General features: G+C 36.1%; 1 protein-coding gene across 8 annotated transcripts in view; it reads left to right on the plus strand.

Moving 5' to 3' along the window:
- Positions 1 to 20,800, plus strand: part of MKLN1 (muskelin 1) — a 391,857-nt gene that overhangs the window by 266,708 nt on the left and 104,349 nt on the right. For all 8 annotated transcript variants that reach the window (XM_024990572.2, XM_024990571.2, XM_059885486.1 and 5 more), the window contains 2 exon segments: positions 1,816 to 2,008; positions 19,926 to 20,003. In XM_024990572.2, the coding sequence (XP_024846340.1) occupies positions 1,816 to 2,008; positions 19,926 to 20,003 (271 nt within the window).

Raw genomic sequence — 20,800 nt, forward strand, 5'->3', positions numbered from 1 at the left:
ATTCTAAATTATTTCCAGGTAGAGATGATATTCTTAAACATTAAAAATGACAATTACAGTGTTATACACATAACAGTGCTTAGCAGATACTTAACAGTCTTCTAAATTCTCTGGTTCTTTTTTTTTAAAAATTAATGAGTAAGATTTTCTGATACCGGAAAATATTTTCTCTTTAGCCTCTGATACGTACATGTGTTTTCTTTAATATATTCACAAATCGCTTGATACTGTGAGAAATTGCAGATTGCACCTTTTCCCCCACAACATTGTGGACAGATTATATTTGAGAACTTAAAATTGTTTGGTCATTCTTTTGTCAAGTTCTCTGTATTATTGTAAACATCTAGAAATTAAAGTCAGGATGATAACAAGGTATTACTGTTTAATATGGTTCCAGATAGTTAGGTAAATCTTTATTTAGAAGCCAAGCATATGAAGCTATTAATGTCAAGTTAGTTTGTATATAGAATTATTCTTTTGTTAATTGATGAGGGAAAACCTTGCTATAGTGTTTAAGAAAAAGTGTTTTGGTAACCTGTCATTAATATATTATCAAAAACTATAAACTGATTAGTGTTTTGAGTCTTGTAAATGTTCCTGCCTTATTAAACAGTAATGCTGACAAGTAAATTATATTTTTATTTGGTTATTATGCATTGGTTCCATGTCAGTTTGTTGTATTCTTATTTAGGAAATTTGTGGAAGTTTTATAACTTATTCCTTTTTAAAATAATTATTTATTTTTGATTGATGATTGGTTTACAGTATTAGTTTGATTTCTGTCATACTTCAACATGAATTACAATAGGTATAGATATGTCCCCCCCGCTCTTGAATCTCCCTCTTCCGTTTTGCCCACTCTGTAATCCTAGGTAATTACAGAGCCCCAGTTTGAGTTCCCTGAGTCCTACAGCAAATTCCCATCGGCTAACTATTTACACATGTTAGTGTATATGCATCTGTCCTGCTCTCTCCATTTATTTCATCGTCTCCCACTTCTCCCCTACCCTTGTCCATAAGTCTGTTCCCTATGTCATAACTTAAACTTGAAGTTAAATTTTCTTTTAAATTATATATGTGATCTTGTTTTTTGGCATTCATCCTTTTAGGGAAGAGACAGTACATTGAATATTTCTTTTTGGATTGTAATTAATTGAGATTTTTTTTACTTTATAGCTATTTAATCAATGAATTAGCTCAGGGTTAGAAAAAAATTATGAAACTTAAATAGTTTCTTCCCGATGATTTTAATCATAAAACCTGTTTGTGAATTTGAAATACATGAACATTTGATAATATTTGTCATTCAACTAGTAACTTATTACTAAGAACTAAGAACAAAGAGCGTGTATTTAATGGCTTCTGTGCTTTCAGTACCAACATTGTTGCCCGATTAGTAAAAACCTTGGAAGCTATTATTTTTATCATCTTAAGTAAGATTTGATAAATATTTTTTCTGGTTCTTTTCTTGAAGGTTCAGAATTAGGCCTGGTTTCATCTTTTGGTATCTTTTGTCTTCATGAAATAATATTCCAATATATATATCTGTATATCTTCATCTCTCTAGTATCTTTCTGCTATATACTTTGTGACCTTTGGCAAGTTATTACAATTGACTAGGCTTCAGCTTTGTCATTTAATAGTGGAATTAGTAATGATACTAACGAATAGAGTTAGTACAATGCTAAGTTATGCTTAGTATGTTTAGTTAATGTTTAAAATGCTCGCTTTAGGTTAGTAATTGTCACTTATTATTTCCTTAAGTAATAACTAACCAGATCTCTTTTTTTTATACCTTCTCTTGTGTTCCAGTAGTACCGTGAACAGGAAGCTATTCGTCTTTGCCTAAAACACTTTAGACAACATAACTATACAGAAGCCTTTGAATCACTGCAAAAGAAAACCAAGATTGCCCTGGAACATCCAATGTTAACAGATCTGCATGATAAATTGGTATTAAAGGGTGATTTTGATGCTTGTGAAGAATTGATTGAAAAAGCTGTAAATGGTATGTCATAAACATACTTAGATTGGTTATTAGGGCGATTATTAAGTATATACAAGAAACAGGGTTTGTTTGTTTTTAAAGAATGTAAGTTTGTGTCAGTTCTTAGTTTTCTTTTCTTCTTTCCCTTCTCCTCCCCCATCTTTTTACTCTAAAGATTTAGCTCCTTGAGTTAGGGACTTCTTTTCTGTAAGACAGGTCCATAATGTGATAATGAAACTTGAAAAATAAGCAAGTAACATACTTGAACTCACGTATCTAAATTTAAGTTTTCATCTTGGAAAACCATGTACTTACAGATGCTAACACTGACTAGCACTGAGCGACTTAGAAAAATTCTTTTAATGTTGCTTTCAGTACCAGTGACCTATGCCTTTACATATTTTTGTTGATAACAAATTGTCATTTTTTTAATAGTGTAATTTGGGGCTTCCCCGGTGGCTCAGATGGTTAAGAATCTGCCTGCCAGCACAGGAGACCCAGGTTCTCTGGGTCAGGAAGATATCCTGGAGGAGGAAATGGCAACCCACTCCAGTATTCTTGCCTGGAGAATTCCATGTACAGAGGAGCCTGGCAGACTACAGTCCATGGGGTCACAAATAGTCAGACACCACTGAGCGACTGATACACACACACACACAATTTGGGGGTGGGGAGTGCTTGGGTAAGCCAAAAAATTTTATTAGTATATAGTTAATAATGATATAGTTGGTAATGAAGAGATTTGTATTGGAAACATTGTCTGTGTGATGTGAATGCTACATAATTGCTAATTTTCTTGGCTAGCCTGTGATGTTACTCTGAAAGAAATGTGAATGTTAGGGCATAATATTGTCGCAGAAAGGAGAACCCCTTCCAGGGCCTGAGAGTGGGCTCTTGTCTAACACTGGAAAATGAACTATCCCAGGAGACACATGTGCCAACAGAGCAAGAGACTTTATTGGGAAGGGGCACCCAAGCAGAGAGCAGTAGGATAAGGGAACCCAGGAGAACTGCTCTGCCACGTGGCTGGCAGTCTCAGGTTTTATTGTGATGGGATTAGTTTCTGGGTTGTCTCTGGCCAATCATTTCGACTTAGAGTCCTTCCTGGGGGCACATGCATTGCTCAGCCAAGATAGATGCCAGCGAGAATTCTGGGAAATGGTGGGACACATGGTCTTTTGACCTTTCCCGAACTCTTCCTGGAAAGAGTGGTAGCTATTAATTCCATGTTCTTTACTGGGACCTCCTGTTGTAAAATAACTCATGCAGATGGTTACTATGGTGCCTGACCAGGGTGTGTGTTTCCCCTAACAATATAATCTCCCAAGGTAATTGTTTTGGAGGATGATACCAATTAAATATTTAATGTCTTGTGTTTTGTTATTTAAGGAACTGTGTTCTTATTGTATAGAGTAGCATGCTTTTAAAAAATTGAACTGTCATAGTAACAGAGTATAGAGTAGCTGCTTGTGTTATAATGAAAAATAAGTATTTGGTCTTTCTGTTTCCTGGCACAAACTCCTAAAACCCTTGGGATCTGCAGAGTGATACGTGTCTTTTGTATGCTGAGATGACTGGTGCTGAAGTCCCTAGGTAACTTCAGATCTCCATAAAAATCAAACCATGTGATTCAGCCCCATCCCTGATCTTTGGGGAGAGAAGCAGAGTCAAAGATGGTGTTCAGTCACCTAAAACCATGTTTTAATCAGTCATCCCTACCTAATGGTGTCTTGCCAAAAGCCCAGAACAGTGGGGTTCAGATTACTTCAGTTTGATGAACACATTGAGGTGCTAGGGAGCGTGGCATGAAGGGTATGGAAGGTACACAAACACATACTTCCAGTCACACACACACACACCCCCCACCCTCGTACCTTGCCCTACATTTTTCTTCCATTTGGCTGTTTCAGATTTGAATCCTTTATAATAAACCAGTGATAGTAACTAAAGTGCTTTCCTAAATTATGTGATTGCTCTAGACTCATTGACTCTGAACGGTGCTGTGGGAAACCCCAATTTACAGCTGGTAGGTCACAAGTACCAGTGGCATGGAATTTACAATTGGAATTAGAAGTGAGGATAGTCTTGTCAGACTAAGTCCTTTAACTTATGAGATCTGACACTAACTCCAAGTAGATACTGTCAGAATTGAATTGAATCTCTGTTGGATATCAAGTGGGAGTCAGAGAATTGGAGAAATGTTTGGTGTAAGGAGAAAACCCACACATTTGGAGTCAGAAGCACTGTAAGTGAAAAAGCTTAATGCTCAGTATAAAACTTGTGAAATGATGCAAAGTTGTATAGAAATCCTATTGCTTTAATAGAAACAAAGAATAGTAAACTTTCCTGGTGCTCTTTTCATATATTTTAATCTTATCACTATCTTTCATTATTATTAGGCACTCACTTATCAGATTTGTTGTTCTTGTTCAGTCACACAGTCGTGTCCGACTGTTTGCAACCCCATGGACTGCAGCACGCCAGGCTTCCCTGTCCATCACCAGCTCCCAGAGCTTGCTCAAACTCATGTCCATTGAGTTGGTGATGCCATCCAACCATCTCATCCTCCGTCGTCCCCTTCTTCTCTCACCTTGAGTCTCTCCCAGTCATCAGGGTCTTTTCCAGTGAGTCAGCTCTTCACATCAGGTGGCCAAAGTATTGGAGCTTCAGCTTCAGCATCAGTCCTTCCAGTGAATATTCAGGACTGATTGCCTTTAGGATTGGTTGAATATTTTACAGTTAGAGAAACAGAACCAGTACCTTCTTTGAGTTTATAAATTTAAAGTTAAGTTAAAATGAATTGCTCCCGGCTCCACTGTGTAATAATAACAAACCTGCCTCTCAACCTTATGCATTGTTACTGTTTATCTAATTGATGATGATACTTTCAAATAAATGATTACTGTGTTTAAATAGAATATACTTTGGAGTATATACAAATAGAACATATGTAATAATCTCTTATAATCAAAATCCCACTAATGAAAGTATATATGTTTGTGTGTGTATATATGTGTATGTATACCATTTCTGAGAATTAGTTTATATTTTTTAACTTTGTAGATGAAGGCACAAGTAAATTTATGTTGTAAATCTTTTTATGGCATTTAATATTTTGTTAAGGTAAACAACAGACCCACCAGCAATTTTATGTAATTAGCTAAAAACAGGTTTTAGAACTGCCTGTTTAGCAACAGACTCATTTAAGAGAGGGAGAAGGCAATGGCACCCCACGCCAGTACTCTTGCCTGGAAAATCCCATGGACAAAGGAGCCTGGTAGGCTGCAGTCCATGGGGTCGCTAATAGTCGGACACAACTGAGCGACTTCACTTTCACTTTTCACTTTCATGCACTGGAGAAGGAAATGGCAACCCACTCCAGTGTTCTTCCCTGGAGAATCCCAGGGACGAGGGAGCCTGGTGGGCTGCCGTCTTTGGGGTCGCACAGAGTCGGACACGACTGAAGCGACTTAGCAGCAGCAGCAGCATTTAAGAGAAGTTGTTAAAATCATGTGTAACTCTGCTGTTGCAGACAGTTAACTTATCCTTCTGACTCTAGGAAGAAACCAAGTTTAGGGAAATTGGTAGTAACTATGCTTGAGACTTAAGCCAAGTCATACTTTTTTTACACTTCACTGGCCTGGAACAGTGTTTAGTTAATAAACATTCCTTCCAGGGTTATTCAGTTTGCTGCTGACTTCACTGATGATGATTTGTTGGACAAATAAGGAAGTAAACACTGCAAAGTTTTTTGGCTTGTGCTCCATTAAAAACATAGTAGAGAAGGGTAAGAAGTTCCTGCCTGATCATAAGAAAGTCCAGGGAATCCAAAGCATTTTTCAGACTTCTTATGGCGGAAGAAACAAAAACTACTTTTAGTATATTTGATATATTAGTATGCTCTTCTTCAAGTATAGTCTGTATTTTAAGAAAATGTTGGTCTGTATTTATTTCTTTAATAGACTTCCTGTTTGCCTAGAAACTTCCCTTTTTGTTGTTCAGTTGCTCAGTCATGTCCGACTCTGCAACACCATGGACTGTAGCACGCCAGGCTTCCCTGTCCTTCACAACTCCTGGAGCTTGCTCAAACTCATGTCCATTGAATTGGTGGTGCCATCCAATCATCTCATCCTCTGTTGTCCGCTTCTCTTCCTGCCTTCAATCTTTCCCAGCATCAGGATCTTTTCCTGTGAGTTTGCTCTTTGCATCAGGTGGCGAAAGTATTGGAGCTTCAGCTTCAGCATCAGTCCTTCTAATGAATATTCAGAACTGATTTCCTTTAGGATTGACTGGTTTGATCTCCTATATGTTATAGAGTCTTATGCCTGTATAAATATGGATAGGGTAGTATCTACATATTTTATGCTTTCATGACATACCTAATTAGATTAATACCTATTAGACTAATTCACATAAAATGTTTAGGATTTAACCTTTTCTTCCTGTTTTCTGAATAAGTGTAAGATGTGAATTATTTCTTTCTCAGATGCTTGGTTGAATTTACCATTTAACGATCTGTGCTTGAGATTTACTTGCAGGAATAGTTTTAGGTTACCACTTCAATTTCTTTAAACTTTATAGGACTATTCAGAGTTGTTTGGTTGGTTGGTTGAGGTTTAATAAGATCACCTAAAATTTCAAACTTACTAGCATGAAACTGTACCTAATACCCCACTATTATCTGTTTAATGTTTGTAGGATTTCTTAAAATATGCTAATATTTGTTATTTATGAATTATTTCTCCCTCCCCAATTCATTACTTTTACCATAAGTTTATCTTTTGAGAGAACCAACTGGTTTGTTGATTCTTTATATTAACTTTTATGTCCTTGACTTATACTCTGTGTTTAATATTGTCTTCTTTTTCTCTTTGAGGTTAATATGCTTTTTATAATTTACTGAGATGGATACTTAGCTTTTTAATTTTCAGACTTTGTTATTTTCCTGTTACATGCATTTAAGGACATAAATTTCCCTCTTCTTATTTTTTAATTGTGCTATAAATTGTTTTCATTTTTATCCAGTTCATTAATTTCATTAGGAAATGATACTGCTCTTTTGTGAGTCATAGTTATATAAGAAATATAGTTTAATTTCCAAATACATAAAGGTTTTCTGGCTCTTTTCTTCGTTACTTCTATCTAACTACATGCATAGTGGTCAAAGTACATATTTTGCACATTCCAATTCTTCAGAATTTGAGAAGACTTACCATATTGCCTGCTTTTTGAATTTTTATAAACATGTGCACTTGGACAAAATCCAATTCTTTAGTTGTTGGTGCAGTGTTTTATCTAAGTCCAGTTAGTCTAGTTTTCTTATCATGTTGTATAAGTCTGCTTTCCTAGTAAGGTTTTTTATCTGATTCTCTCAATTACTAAGAAAAATGTGTTAACACTTCCAGCTATGATTATGGAATTCTCTCTTCATATAATTCTGTCAGCTTTTGCTTGGTATATTTTGAAGCTATATTACTAGATGCACACAAATTTTTAATTTTTTAATTTTGGATGAAAGTTTTTGTATTAAAGTATATTTTTATCTCTAGTAATGTTTTTACCTTAAGGCATAGATTGTCTTACATTAATATAACTGCCTTTATTTGGTAAGTGTTTACATAGCATATCTATCTCCATGTTTTAATTTCAAGCTTTCTGTATCCTTTTTTCAGAGATGTGTCTCCTATAAATTTAGTTTTTTTTTTTTTTTAATCTGTCTTCTTTTGATTTGAACATTAGTTTACTTACTTGATTGAATTAGTGGTAAATATATGAGTTTAATCCTACCATTTTACTGAAAAATTTTGTCATGTCCTTTATTTCTTCTCTTTGGTTCTTGTCTCTTATTTTTTTAAACTTTTAACCTTTCTATTTTTTCTTTATTTATTTGGAAGTAGTGCAGCCTGTTTATATTTTTTTATGGTGAATCTGTAAATGACTACAAATATAAATACTTAACAAAATGTATCAATACAAGAATGTAATAGATTTTCAACTCCCATCTACTTACATTCCAGCTCATATGCTATTGTTCTTTATTTTCATACTATGTTCAAAGATCCTAGAAGACATTACTAATCTTCTAATCTTGATTTTATAGTATCCATTAATTTAATCAAATTTTACTGATTTTTTTTTGCTGTTCATTGCAATTTGAATCTTTGACTTTATATCTAAGATCATATTCCTTCTGCCTTAAGCACATCCTTTAGAATTTCTTCTAATGAAGATTAACTCAGTTTTTGTTTGACTGAAAATTCGCCTCTTTTCTTGAAAGATATTTTACTGGGTATAGAATTCTAGAGAAAATGGCAACCCACTCCAGTATTCTTGCCTGGGAAATTCCATGGACAGAGAAGCCTGGCAGGGTGTGGTCCAAGGGGTCCCAAAGAGTCAGACATGACTGAGTGACTAACATTTAACTTGCATAGAATTCTAGATTGACAGTTATTTTCTTCAAGTACATTTTGGGTGTTACCAGTTTTCATTATTGGCAGTTTCAACTATTGCTTTTTTAGCTGCAGTCTGTCTTTTTTCCTGTGACTGTTTAAATATACAAATATATTAGCTATACCTTTGTTTTAGGTTATTTTATAATTATATAAATAGGGCAGCTCCAGTATGGTGACCCTGTTAACTATTATGTATTTTGGTTTTCTTTCAAGTTAAAGGTACATTGCCTGTCTATCTTTCATTTCTTTCATTTTCTCATTTTAATTGCACATTTATGTTTAATTTTTTAAGCTTCTCTAATATCTTTATCTCATTTCCATTACTATATTGTTCATGTTTTCTTTCTTACTTTGATCTTCATTTCTGTTATGTATTCTTCTTTTCCTTCCTTTTTTCCTTCAACTCTGACATTCATGTTTTATTTACCTTTGTTCTCATACCTTATCTTTTCCATATCTCTGTTTTCTGTTTGTATCTCTAATTGTGCTAATATTGTATAAGAGAGTTTCTTACTTTTTTATATTCATGGAAAAGTATTTGGCCATTTTCATCTATTACATGACTACATTTTGATGTTGAATCAGATTTTTTTGCCACTTCAAAATTTTTTCTTCCTTTTCCTTTTTATATCTTCATAAAAATCTTGAATTGCTTGTTTTTGACGTTTAGTAATCTTTGAAAGAAATAAATTTTTCCTGTTTTAAATAGGCTCTTAGGACTGTGTTCTAGAACAGAAAGATTTTTTCTTATGGTATTGCTTTTCTCTTGGGACATTGTTTCTTCTCAACAGTACTCCTAATGCAAAATCTCTCTCTTTTTTTTTCCACTAGACTGCTTCCTGAAACATGACTTGTTTCCCCAACTCCTGTTCGTTCATGTCTTTTTTTTTTTAATTAGTTTTTATTAGTGTATAGTTCAGAGAAGGTAATGGCACCCCACTCCAGTACTCTTGCCTGGAAAATCCCATGGATTTCACTTTCACTTTTCACTTTCATGCATTGGAATAGGAAATGGCAACCCGCTCCAGTGTTCTTGCCTGGAGAATCCCAGGGACGGTGGAGCCTGATGGGCTGCTGTCTGTGGGGTCGCATAGAGTCGGACACGACTGAAGCGACTTAGCAGCAGCAGCAGCAGTGTATAGTTGCTTTACAATGTTGTGCTAGTTTCTGCTGTACAGCAGATTGAATCAGCTATTTGTGTGTGTTATTTGCTCAGTCATGTTCAACTCTTTGCCATCCCATGGACTGTAGCCCGCCAGGCTTCTCTGTCCTTGAAATTCTCCAGGTTAAGAATACTGGAGTGGGTATCTGTTCCCTTCTCCAGAGGATCTTCCTGACCCAGGGGTTGAACCTGAGTCTCCTGCATCGCTAGCATATTCTTTACCATCTGAACCATCAGGGCCTTTGTACTTATGTTTGTGCTGTATTTGCCTTCCCTGATTACTTTACCTTTTTATCACTGTTCGCTTCCAACTCATTCTTCAAACTAGCTCTTTCAAGCTAGTTTTTCAGAATTATTCCTGCACTTCAGTTGCTCCTCCATCTCTTAATTACTGTTTGCCTTTATGCCATGTTTCTTATTTTGTGTATAAAAAATTATTAGTTTTCTGCCATATATAGTTCCAAATATTGCATCATTTTTTATATTATTATATTATATAATTATTACATCAATATCATTATTATATCAAAGGCAAATATGCCATCTACTGTAATAAATACTGTGTTGTTGTTTAGTCGCTCAGTCGTGTCCAACTCTGGGCAACCCTATGGATTGCAGCACCCCCGGCTTCCCTGTCCTTCACCATCTCCTGGAGCCTGCTCAAACTCATGTCCATTAAGTTGGTGATGACATCCAACCATCTCGTCCTTTGTCGTCCCCTTCTCCTCCCGCCTTCTGTCTTTACCAGCATCAGGATGTTTTCTAATGAGTGGGCTGTTTACATCAGGTGGCCAAAGTATTGGAGCTTCAGCTTCAACCTCAGTCTTTCCAGTGAATATTCAGGGTTGATTTCCTTTATGATTGACTGATCTCCTTCCAGTCTAAGGGACTTCTAGAGTCTTCTCCAAACCATGGTTCAAAAGCATCAATTCTTCAGCACTCAGCCTTCTTTATGGTCCAGCTCTCACATCCATCCATGACTACTCGAAAAAACATAGCTTTGAATATACAGATCTTTGTTGACAAATTGATGTCTCTTCTTTTTAATACATAATAAATACTATATATGAATTAATTTTTTTAATTCTCATACCTACTTTCTAGGCAAGTATTGTTATTTCAATTTAATAGATGCTATTGATTAAGTAATTTGCCTAAAACAGTGTACTTAGTAAGTGGCAGAGCTAAATTTTAAGTCTGTTCACTTTACCACTGTGCTTTGCCATCCAAGTAAATATTTACTGGTTTAGTTTCCCCAGTATTTATTGTTGTAATGTAAATTTTTATAAGTCATGTATTTCTCTTATCAGAATTTGATCAAACTGCCGAAATGCATAGTTTTTTTTAAAAATCTGTTTTACCCATCCATTGTTATTCTTGAACTATCAAAAACTTTTTTATGCTGTACTTATAAGTGAATTTTTAATCTTTTAAAAAAATTTCTGTGTTGGTAAAAAATCAGTTTGATAAAAGTTTAAACGTACGGCAAAACCAATACAATATTTTAAAATAATTAACCTCCAATTAAAATAAATAAATTTATATTTTAAAAAAAAGTTTGAATGTAGGCCCTACGACTGTATTCAGTACTTTTTGTTTTAACCTTGGATGAGGTTTGACCATAGTGTTTTCCTTTTGATTAAAATTTCCTTCCTAAGTGTTTTTTTTTTTAAACCATGTCCTTTTAAAAAGAGTATTCATTCTTAGAGACAGAATCAGCTTGTGCCTGGTTGAGACTTTATGAAATGTGTTTATTATAGTCGTAATCATAGAGAAAAAATGGGATGATATTGGGCTGGGAGACTTTCAATAGTTTGAGAATTGTTAGCAACTAGATCTTAGTGTGATTTCTCCAAAGTCATATTTTCAGTTCTTTTGGATAGTTCATTCTTGGCAGACCCTTCTGATTTCCTTTAGATTTTTGTCAAAAATAGACATATAAGAATATTAGCAACTGCCTGACTTGTTAAAATATGAAAATAATCTTTTAAGCTTAAGTAGTTCTTAGACATTTAAATGCTGTACTTTTTTTTGTTTGTTTTGGGGACTTTTAAAATAGTATAACAGTTGTTTTCATAGTTTTGTAGATGAGAATGTCATTGTTTCAGTAGAAAGCTCAGTTGTTTGTGTTCAATCATTTAGAATACATACAAGTAAATATACCAGACAAAAGGTTTATTAACTAAGCAAGACCTTTCTAGAATTAGAAATTTGGGAAACATGGGGAAATTATTTGGGCAGCAGAGGTGTAAACTTTTCATTTGTTATTAGATCTTGAAAGGAGTTCTTTAATATTAAAACAAGGAACTGAAAGCAATATATTTTGAAAAAATCTTTATCCTGCCTTTTTGTTTTTTTCTATTTTTTAATGCGGGATCTTAGTTCCCTGAACAGGGATCAGATGTATGCCTCCCATAGTGGAAGAGTGATATCTTAATCACTGGACAGCCAGGAAGTCCCATCTTTATCCTGCTTTAATAATGTTTGTAGCATTTTTATTGATCACCTGAAGTATTTCAAGCTTATGACTGTTTAATTTCAAAAATTTTAATATATTCTATTAAAAAATAAAGTCTCTTTAGCATGTCTCCTATGGGTTTGAAATGACTGTTCACCAAGAAAACAGTGTATTAAACTTTATATTACTCTTCTTCTTTTTGAGGACATGAAAGAAGATTCTTAAGCATGTTATTTCATTGAAAATAGCTACTAAATACAATTTGCTTCAGATCTGATCTGGACTATTTAATGATAACCCAGTTTCTCTGGCAGTAGGCAATAATATGTATTCTAATAAATGAGGGTAATCTTTAATTTATCATGTTTCTCTGCAAAATTTAACATTTTAAGTAATTTTAAAATTTTGAGTCATGAGATAGTTTAATATTAAAAAATGAAAGTACAAGAATTTAGAGTTGAGTGTGGAGAGGTATGAGAGAGCTGGAATTATGTTTCTAGCTTTTATGTCTTATGGTAAGCCATGATTTCTCCAAAAGAGGTGTTGTGGTTGAGTTTGGTTTGGTTTTAGTTTTAGTTTTTGGTAGAACAGTTAGCTTATCAACTAGCCACATTTGTCTTCTGAAACAACTTCCAACTGACATGAATAGTTCAGATAAGAAAGTGATCTGGAGTAGTGGCAAACCAGTGGTGCAGAGAGAAAATGAAACATAAGTAAACTTGAGCTTCAGTGTCCAATAGGTCTTTTATTTAAGAGTGAGATTACATTTTTTTCCTTTAAATTGTAATTAATGTGACATAATTGAACGATTCTAAAAGGCTAACAGAGTTTTGCCAAGAGAATGCACTGGTCATAGCAAACACTCTCGTCCATCAACACAAGAGAGGACTCTACACGTGGACATCACCAGATGGTCAACACCGAAATCAGATTGATTATATTCTTTGCAGCCAAAGATGGAGAAGCTCTATACAGTCAGCAAAAACAAGACCGGGAGCTGACTGTGGCTCAGATCATGAACTCCTTATTGCCAAATTCAGACTTAAATTGAAGAAAGCAGGGAAAACCACTAGACCATTCAGGTATGACCTAAATCAAATCCCTTGTGATTATACAGTAGAAGTGAGAAATAGATTAAGGGCCTAGATCTGATAGATAGAGTGCCTGATGAACTGTGGACGGAAGTTCATGACATTGTACAGGAGACAGGGATCAAGACCATCCCCATGGAAAAGAAATGCAAAAAAGCAAAATGGCTGTCTGGGGAGGCCTTACAAATAGCTGTGAAAAGAAGAGAAATGAAAAGCAAAGGAGAAAAGGAAAGATATAAGCATCTGAATGCAGAGTTCCAAAGAATAGCAAGAAGAGATAAGAAAGCCTTCTACAGCGATCAGTGCAAAGAAATAGAGGAAAACAACAGAATGGGAAAGACTAGAGATCTCTTCAAGAAAATTAGAGATACCAAGGGAACATTTCATGCAAAGATGGGCTCGATAAAGGACAGAAATGGTATGGACCTAACAGAAGCAGAAGATATTAAGAAGAGGTGGCAAGAATACACAGAAGAACTGTACAAAAAAGATCTTCATGACCCAGATAATCACGATGGTGTGATCATTCACCTAGAGCCAGACATCCTGGAATGGGAAGTCAAGTGGGCCTTAGAAAGCATCACTACCAACAAAGCTAGTGGAGGTGATGGAATTCCAGTTGAGCTATTTCAAATCCTGAAAGATGATGCTGTGAAAGTGCTTCACTCAATATGCCAGCAAATTTGGAAAACTCAGCAGTGGCCAAAGGACTTGAAAAGGTCGGTTTTCATTCCAATCCCAAAGAAAGGCAATGCCAAAGAATGCTCAAACTACTGCACAATTGCACTCATCTCACATGCTAGTAAAGTAATGCTCAAAATTCTCCAAGCCAGGCTTCAACAGTGTGTGAACTGTGAACTTCCAGATGTTCAAGCTGGTTTTAGAAAAGGCAGACGAACCAGAGATGAAATTGCCAACATCTGCTGGATCGTGGGAAAAGCAAGAGAGTTCCAGAAAACCATCTATTTCTGCTTTATTGACTATGCCAAAGCCTTTGACTGTGTGGATCACAATAAACTGTGGAAAATTCTGAAAGAGACGGGAATACCAGACCACCTGACCTGCCTCTTGAGAAACCTATATGCGGGTCAGGAAGCAGCAGTTAGAACTGGACATGGAACAACAGACTGGTTCCAAATAGGAAAAAGAGTACGTCAAGGCTGTATATTGTCACCCTGCTTATTTAACTTCTGTACAGAGTACATCATGAGAAATGCTGGGCTGGAAGAAGCACAAGCTGGAATCAAGATTGCAGGGAGGAATATCAATAACCTCAGATACACAGATGACACCACCCTTATGGCAGAAAGTGCAGAGCAACTAAAAAGCCTCTTGATGAAAGTGAAAGTGGAGAGTGAAAAAGTTGGCTTAAAGCTCAACATTCAGAAAACTAAGATCATGGCATCCGGTCCCATCACTTCATGGGAAATAGATGGGGAAACAGTTGAAACAGTGTCAGAGTTTTTTTGAGGGGATCTCCAAAATCACTGCAGATGGTGATTGCAGCCATGAAATTAAAAGACTCTTACTCCTCGGAAGGAAAGTTATGACCAACCTAGATAGCATATTGAAAAGCAGAGACATTACTTTGCCAACAAAGGTCCATCTAGTCAAGGTTATGGTTTTTCCAGTAGTCATGTATGGATGTGAGAGTTGGACTGTGAAGAAAGCTGAGCACTGAAGATTTGATGCTTTTGAACTGTGGTGTTGGAGAAGACTCTTAAGGGTCCCTTGGACTGCAAGGAGATCCAACCAATCCATTCTAGAGGAGATCAGTCCTGGGTGTTCTTTGGAGGGAATGATGCTAAAGCTGAAACTCCAGTACTTTGGCCACCTCATGCGAAGAGTTGACTCATTGGAAAAGACTCTGATGCTGGGAGGGATTGGGGGCAGGAGGAGAAGGGGACGACAGAGGATGAGATGGCTGGATGGCATCACCAACTCGATGGACGTGAGTTTGAGTGAACTCCAGGAGTTGGTGATGGACAGGGAGGCCTGGCGTGCTGCGATTCATGGGGTCGCAAAGAGTCGGACACGATTGAGCAACTGAACTGAACTGAACTGATCCTTCTTTTATTAGAACATTTAGTATTGCAGTAGAATAATCTGGTGTGGTGAGTTTTGTTGCCCAGACTCTTGCTTTTTTTCAAGTGTTATTGAATAGGTATATTGTTATGTATTTTACTACAGTGTTTAATCTGATAGTGTAATATAAAAACTATTATTTGTGTTAGTTATATGTGTGTGTTTATTTTTAGTTACATGCTCTCTATAAAGAGTTGAAAATACTTTAGACTTTGGAATTGGACTTTTTACCTTTTTGTTTAGATTCTTTGGGCTTACTAATTTCTCTGAACCTGATTTTCTAAACTTTGCAATAATTAGTAATAACCATTGTATAGATTTATTTTCAGAGAAGGCAATGGCACCCCACTCTAGTACTCTTGCCTGGAAAATCCCATGGACGGAGGAGCCTGGTAGGCTGCAGTCCATGGGGTCGCTAAGAGTTGGACTCGACTGAGTGACTTCACTTTCACGCATTGGAGAAGGAAATGGCAACCCACTCCAGTGTTCTTGCCTGGAGAATCCCAGGGACGGGGGAGCCTGGTGGGCTGCCGTCTATGGGGTTGCACAGAGTTGGACATGACTGAAGTGACGCAGCAGATTTATTTTAAAGAGTAAATGAGTTAACCTTTCTGGTGTCTTGCACACAGTAAGTATGCAATAAAAGTCAACTCTTCTTTGGTAAGATCTTTTTAAAGAGTTGCTTCCAGGTTTGATAATTCTATATTGAAGTAACTTCAAGTTTTCTGATAGTCTCTAAGAATGAATAAGAGATACTAAGGAGAACTGTGTGACCTTTAGACTACTGAAGAGAAAAGGGATTTATTTCAGATAGAGGAAGGCAAATTAAAAAGTTCCCCAAACAATGTTTTTTTAAATATTTGCTTGACTGCTTTGCAAGATGGCATGACTTGTCAGGGAGCCATCATGTACTAGAAATTGACTTCATTGGAAGTAGGAGTTTTATGAACAGTTTGTTGAAATGTAAGGAACTTAGTAACAATAAGATGACTCAAAGGAAATGTCAGCCATGTGGCTAGGAAAGTCCCTCCACCTCTTGCTCTTTTTTCCATTCTAAGCATTTATTATATACTGAGCATCTCTAATGTTATACTGTTAACTGTCATTATTCAAAAGAAGGTTAACTGTATCTAGAGTAAAATCATCATCATGTCTAATTTTAAGTTTGGAGTACTTAATATTTAAATTTTGGAAATAAGTTCATCTGCATGCCTGAATATAAATCCTTTGTGCATACTTAGGTCTCTTTGTCCTTGTTAAAACAAGCTGATGTCAATGTACAAAGCACTGCTTGTAGAAACTGAATATGTCTAGTGAGCCTTGAAGAAGAGACATTTCAGGGGTAAGGAAAGTAAATGTGAAAATGGTTTATATTGGTAATACAGTATGTTGCAAAATTCTCCCCAAGTTTTGAGAAAAAATCCACGTATCTAGTTGTTTTGTGGCTTTTCTTCTGATAGTAATCGCGCTCAATGCAAAAAAAAAAAAAAGCAGGGGGGAAACAAATAAATACAAAGGCAAAAACCAAAATCAAAATTATCCTACTCCTGCCAATCAAAGAACGCCACTTTTACGTTTTTGATGTACGTCACTGTGTGTTTTCCTGTGTGTGTGTGGTATTTACAAATTGATTTTACAAAAATTACGTAAGAATTGTTTTGGGAATTGCTTTTTTTATTTTGAAAAATTCCTGACAATATTCTCATAAGACAGTTGTGTTTGATAGAAGAGAAATTGTGAAGCCCTTGCTGGATAAAGTATTTGTAAGCTTTTCAGGTTAGTTAAGAGTGAGAATAGAAGGATTGGTTGAAGAAACAGAATTTTACCTCCAGTGTTCAGAATGACTTTAAAGATCAGGAAGTCCTTCATCTGATTAAAACCGTTCCTATGATCACTACCTTAGGAGCTCTTAGAAGAATTTCCCCCAGTGGATTGTGATTTCTTTTTCAGAATAGTCACAGAAGACTTTTAGGAGAAAGAGGAGATGGTGACTTTTCTAAGGTGAAGATAAGGTGGAATCAGCCAGACACACACAGTTGGAGTAAATAAATGTATTGGTTCTAACAGTGATGAATCCTAGAATGGCAGAATTTGGAAGGAACCTCAGGCTCTGTCCAACTCTTAAACATCAGTTTTACAGATGAGGAACTTCCTTGACTTATCAAAAGTCCTGTAACAAATTACTGTTGCAGACTTAGTAATATGACAATTGCGTGCTATGTCGCTTCAGTCTTGTGTGACACTTTGCAGCCCTGTGGACTGTAGCTTGCCAGTCTCCTCTGTCCATGGGATTCTCCAGGCAGGAATACTAGAGTGGGTTGCTATGCCCTCCTTCAGGGGTCTTCCCGACCCAGGGATCGAACCTGCATCTCTTATGTCACCTGTGTTGGCTTGGGCTTCATTGGTGGCTCAGATGGTAAAGAATCTGCCTGCAATGCAGGAGACCTGGGTTCGATCCCTCGGTGGGGAAGATCCCCTGGATAAGGGAACAGCAACCCATTCCAGTATTCATACCTGGAGAATTCCATGGACAGAGGAGCCTGGTGGACTACAGCCCATGGGGTCACAAAGAGTTGGACATGACTGAGTGACTAACACACACAAAAATAGAAAATTTATTACTTTTCTAATTGTCTCTATTGTTGCTTTGTGTTTTTCTGCCGTTTTCTTATCTCGCTCAGTTTTCTCTCTATCTCTGTATAGTTCCATCTTTTACTTATTCCTCTCTCACCTCTTCAGTTAGCCATTATGTAGAATATTTTAAAATCATTATTCATGTTAAATAATTTTATCTTGCCCTGTTTATGGTTTGCAAGACAAACCGTAAACAGGATCATTTAACTTTTATGTGCCTTTCACAAAATGAACTAAAATGTACTGTTTTATTCCTGAATTTGTAATTATTATATTTATTATCATCTTATCATTATTGTTAGTAGGAGCACCACAACATTTTGTCTGGAATACAAAAGATTTCCCACTTTTGTAATAGGAAAATACTATTGGCCAGAATAGACTGGATGGGGCAAGAATTGTCATGAAAACCTATGGGAGTAGATAATATTGATAGAAACACTCAATAAAACATGCTGGAAATCTATTTGTTCCCCTTACTTTAACATTTAAAATATAAATGCTAATTTATGGGTGCTTATTTAAGAAGGAGAAAGCTTACTTTTTGCAATAATTTTTTAAAGTCCACAAGCAAAGAAAAAGAAACTAGTTGAGTTTATGAGATAGAGCTTTTCTTCTCAAAGCCCTGTGAAAGGACTTGAAAGCTGAAGGGTGTGGTAGCAATTGAGCTTCATAATTGCCCAGAAAAGAAAGAGATTAGGGAGGTTCTGTAAATTACACAGTCTTTGGCAAGTATACAAGTCAGAAAGAACAGACAGTTTTCTTTATAAGTTCTTTGCAAAAGTATTTGCTTTCAGTGGCTAAATGAAGCAAAAGGAAATCCTTTATTCAGATTGAAATCAGAGTCAAATGACAGAATTTACAGGAAAGGTTAACTCTGTAAATTATAATCTGTTTGAGCTCATGTAAAAGAAAACCCTAGTTTGAAAAGTAAGGGAATGTTGTTTTATCATATAACAAGCCCAGAGGTAAGGTAGATTTCATGGTTAGTGGATTCAGTGATCGAGTTTCTCTCTCTTTCTCTGTCCTGTCATCATTACAGAGTTGATTTCATTCTTGAATGTAGCAGTTATGTACATTTGCATGTTGATATAAACATTTCCAGGGGGACAAAAGTAGATTTTTCCTTCCTTCTCTGTATATTCATTTAAAAGTAAGAAAATATTTCCCTAAAGCAACCCACCCCACCCCACCCTCCAGGAGATCCTCATGATTCAGTAGCCAGGGATTGCTTTCATACCATTCTTAAGCTAATCTTTGTTGAAGGGCACAGGATTAGGACTTGATAATAATTTGGAGTAGAATGGATGTATGTGGGGAGTTCAGTCTCCATCATAGTACCTAGTGTAGACCATCATAGTACCAAGTATAACTAGCTACTATACTGTAACAACTCCTGTTAAGAATGAGATTTAGAATTTATTAAAGGAAGAAAGTAAAGCATAGTGAAACATGAGTCCCCGCCCAACTACTTAAGAGCTCTGTTATTTGGATTAAATTCATTCATTACTCTTGAGTACGCATTTCCACATTTATAAAATGAAGATGATAATGCGTAATTCATAAAGTTGATTTCAGAATTAAATCAGATAAGATAGCACAGTTTCTAATGTTTAGTATTCAATAAATATACTATTACAGTTACTGGTTCTTTTATCTCTATACAATTTTATACTTAAACTGTAAAAGTGGTATTTTCACTTTAAAGGACTAGTTTTGTTTTTTCCCGAAGATACAAGAGCCTAGTCCAAAGTTGCTGGATCTCCCATTTCCTTTTCTAGATTTTGGGATAATAGTACAAAAATGGGGAGAACTTAGTAAGTTTAGTATGAGCTGCCACTGAAAAAATTTGTGTACATGGTCGTGTCAACTTATATTTTGCTATTTATATTTGAGGTAGCATAAAAGCTAAAGTGACATTTTATAAAAATGTGCTGTTGTTTTAGTGTCATATTAGTGATTTTCTTTAATGTAGGCTTCCACATTTTGGTCTTTTTTGCTATAATAAAAAGTGTAAGCTATTGAGATGTAATTCTGTCTCCTTTAATACTTGCAGATGGCTTGTTCAATCAGTATATCAGTCAGCAGGAATATAAGCCACGATGGAGTCAGATCATTCCCAAAAGCACCAAAGGTGAGTCTGACCTTCTAGGTTGTGGGCTTTGCTTTAATGTTCCAGTTCATTTGTGCTCAAGTTTCAGTGTACCCTACTACTGAAAATCAGGTGCTTAAAAACAGACAAAGGCTCCTCAGCAAGGTGGCAGAGGTATTTTATTACCTTAAGTTTTTCTCTTAAATCTTTTCGTTTTATGGCTATAACAGAAGGTTGGGAATTATTTACACAGAATAGCAGCACAAACTGCTTTTATATAGAGACTCTGTAAAATTATAGGTTATGGTATTATAATGCCAAACGTGTGTCCCTAGAAAACCTTAAATTCTGCAAAATTGCTCACTAAAGCTCATAGGACTTATGTGAGAGGTAGAAATGGGACATACCATTCTAAATCTGTGGAACTTAATAGCCAGATACTAATAAAAACTAGTGTTCAGTTCAGTTCAGTCGCTCATTCGTGTCCGACTCTTTGCGACCCCATGAATCACAGCACACCAGGCCTCCCTGTCCATCACCAACTCCTGGAGTTCACTCAAACTCACGTCCATCGAGTTGGTGATGCCATCCAGCCATCTCATCCTCTGTCATCCCCTTCTCCTCCTGCCCCCAATCCCTCCCAGCATCAGAGTCTTTTCCAATGAGTCAACTCTTCGCATGAGGTGGCCAAAGTACTGGAGTTTCAGCTTTAGCATCATTCCTTCCAAAGAACACTCAGGACTGATCTCCTTCAGAATGGACTGGTTGGACCTCCTTGCAGTCCAAGGGACTCTCAAGAGTCTTCTCCAACACCACAGTTCAAAAGCATCAATTCTTCA

The sequence above is a fragment of the Bos taurus genome, chromosome 4 (genome assembly GCF_002263795.3).
Source record: "Bos taurus isolate L1 Dominette 01449 registration number 42190680 breed Hereford chromosome 4, ARS-UCD2.0, whole genome shotgun sequence".
Classification (NCBI taxonomy): domain Eukaryota; kingdom Metazoa; phylum Chordata; class Mammalia; order Artiodactyla; family Bovidae; genus Bos; species Bos taurus.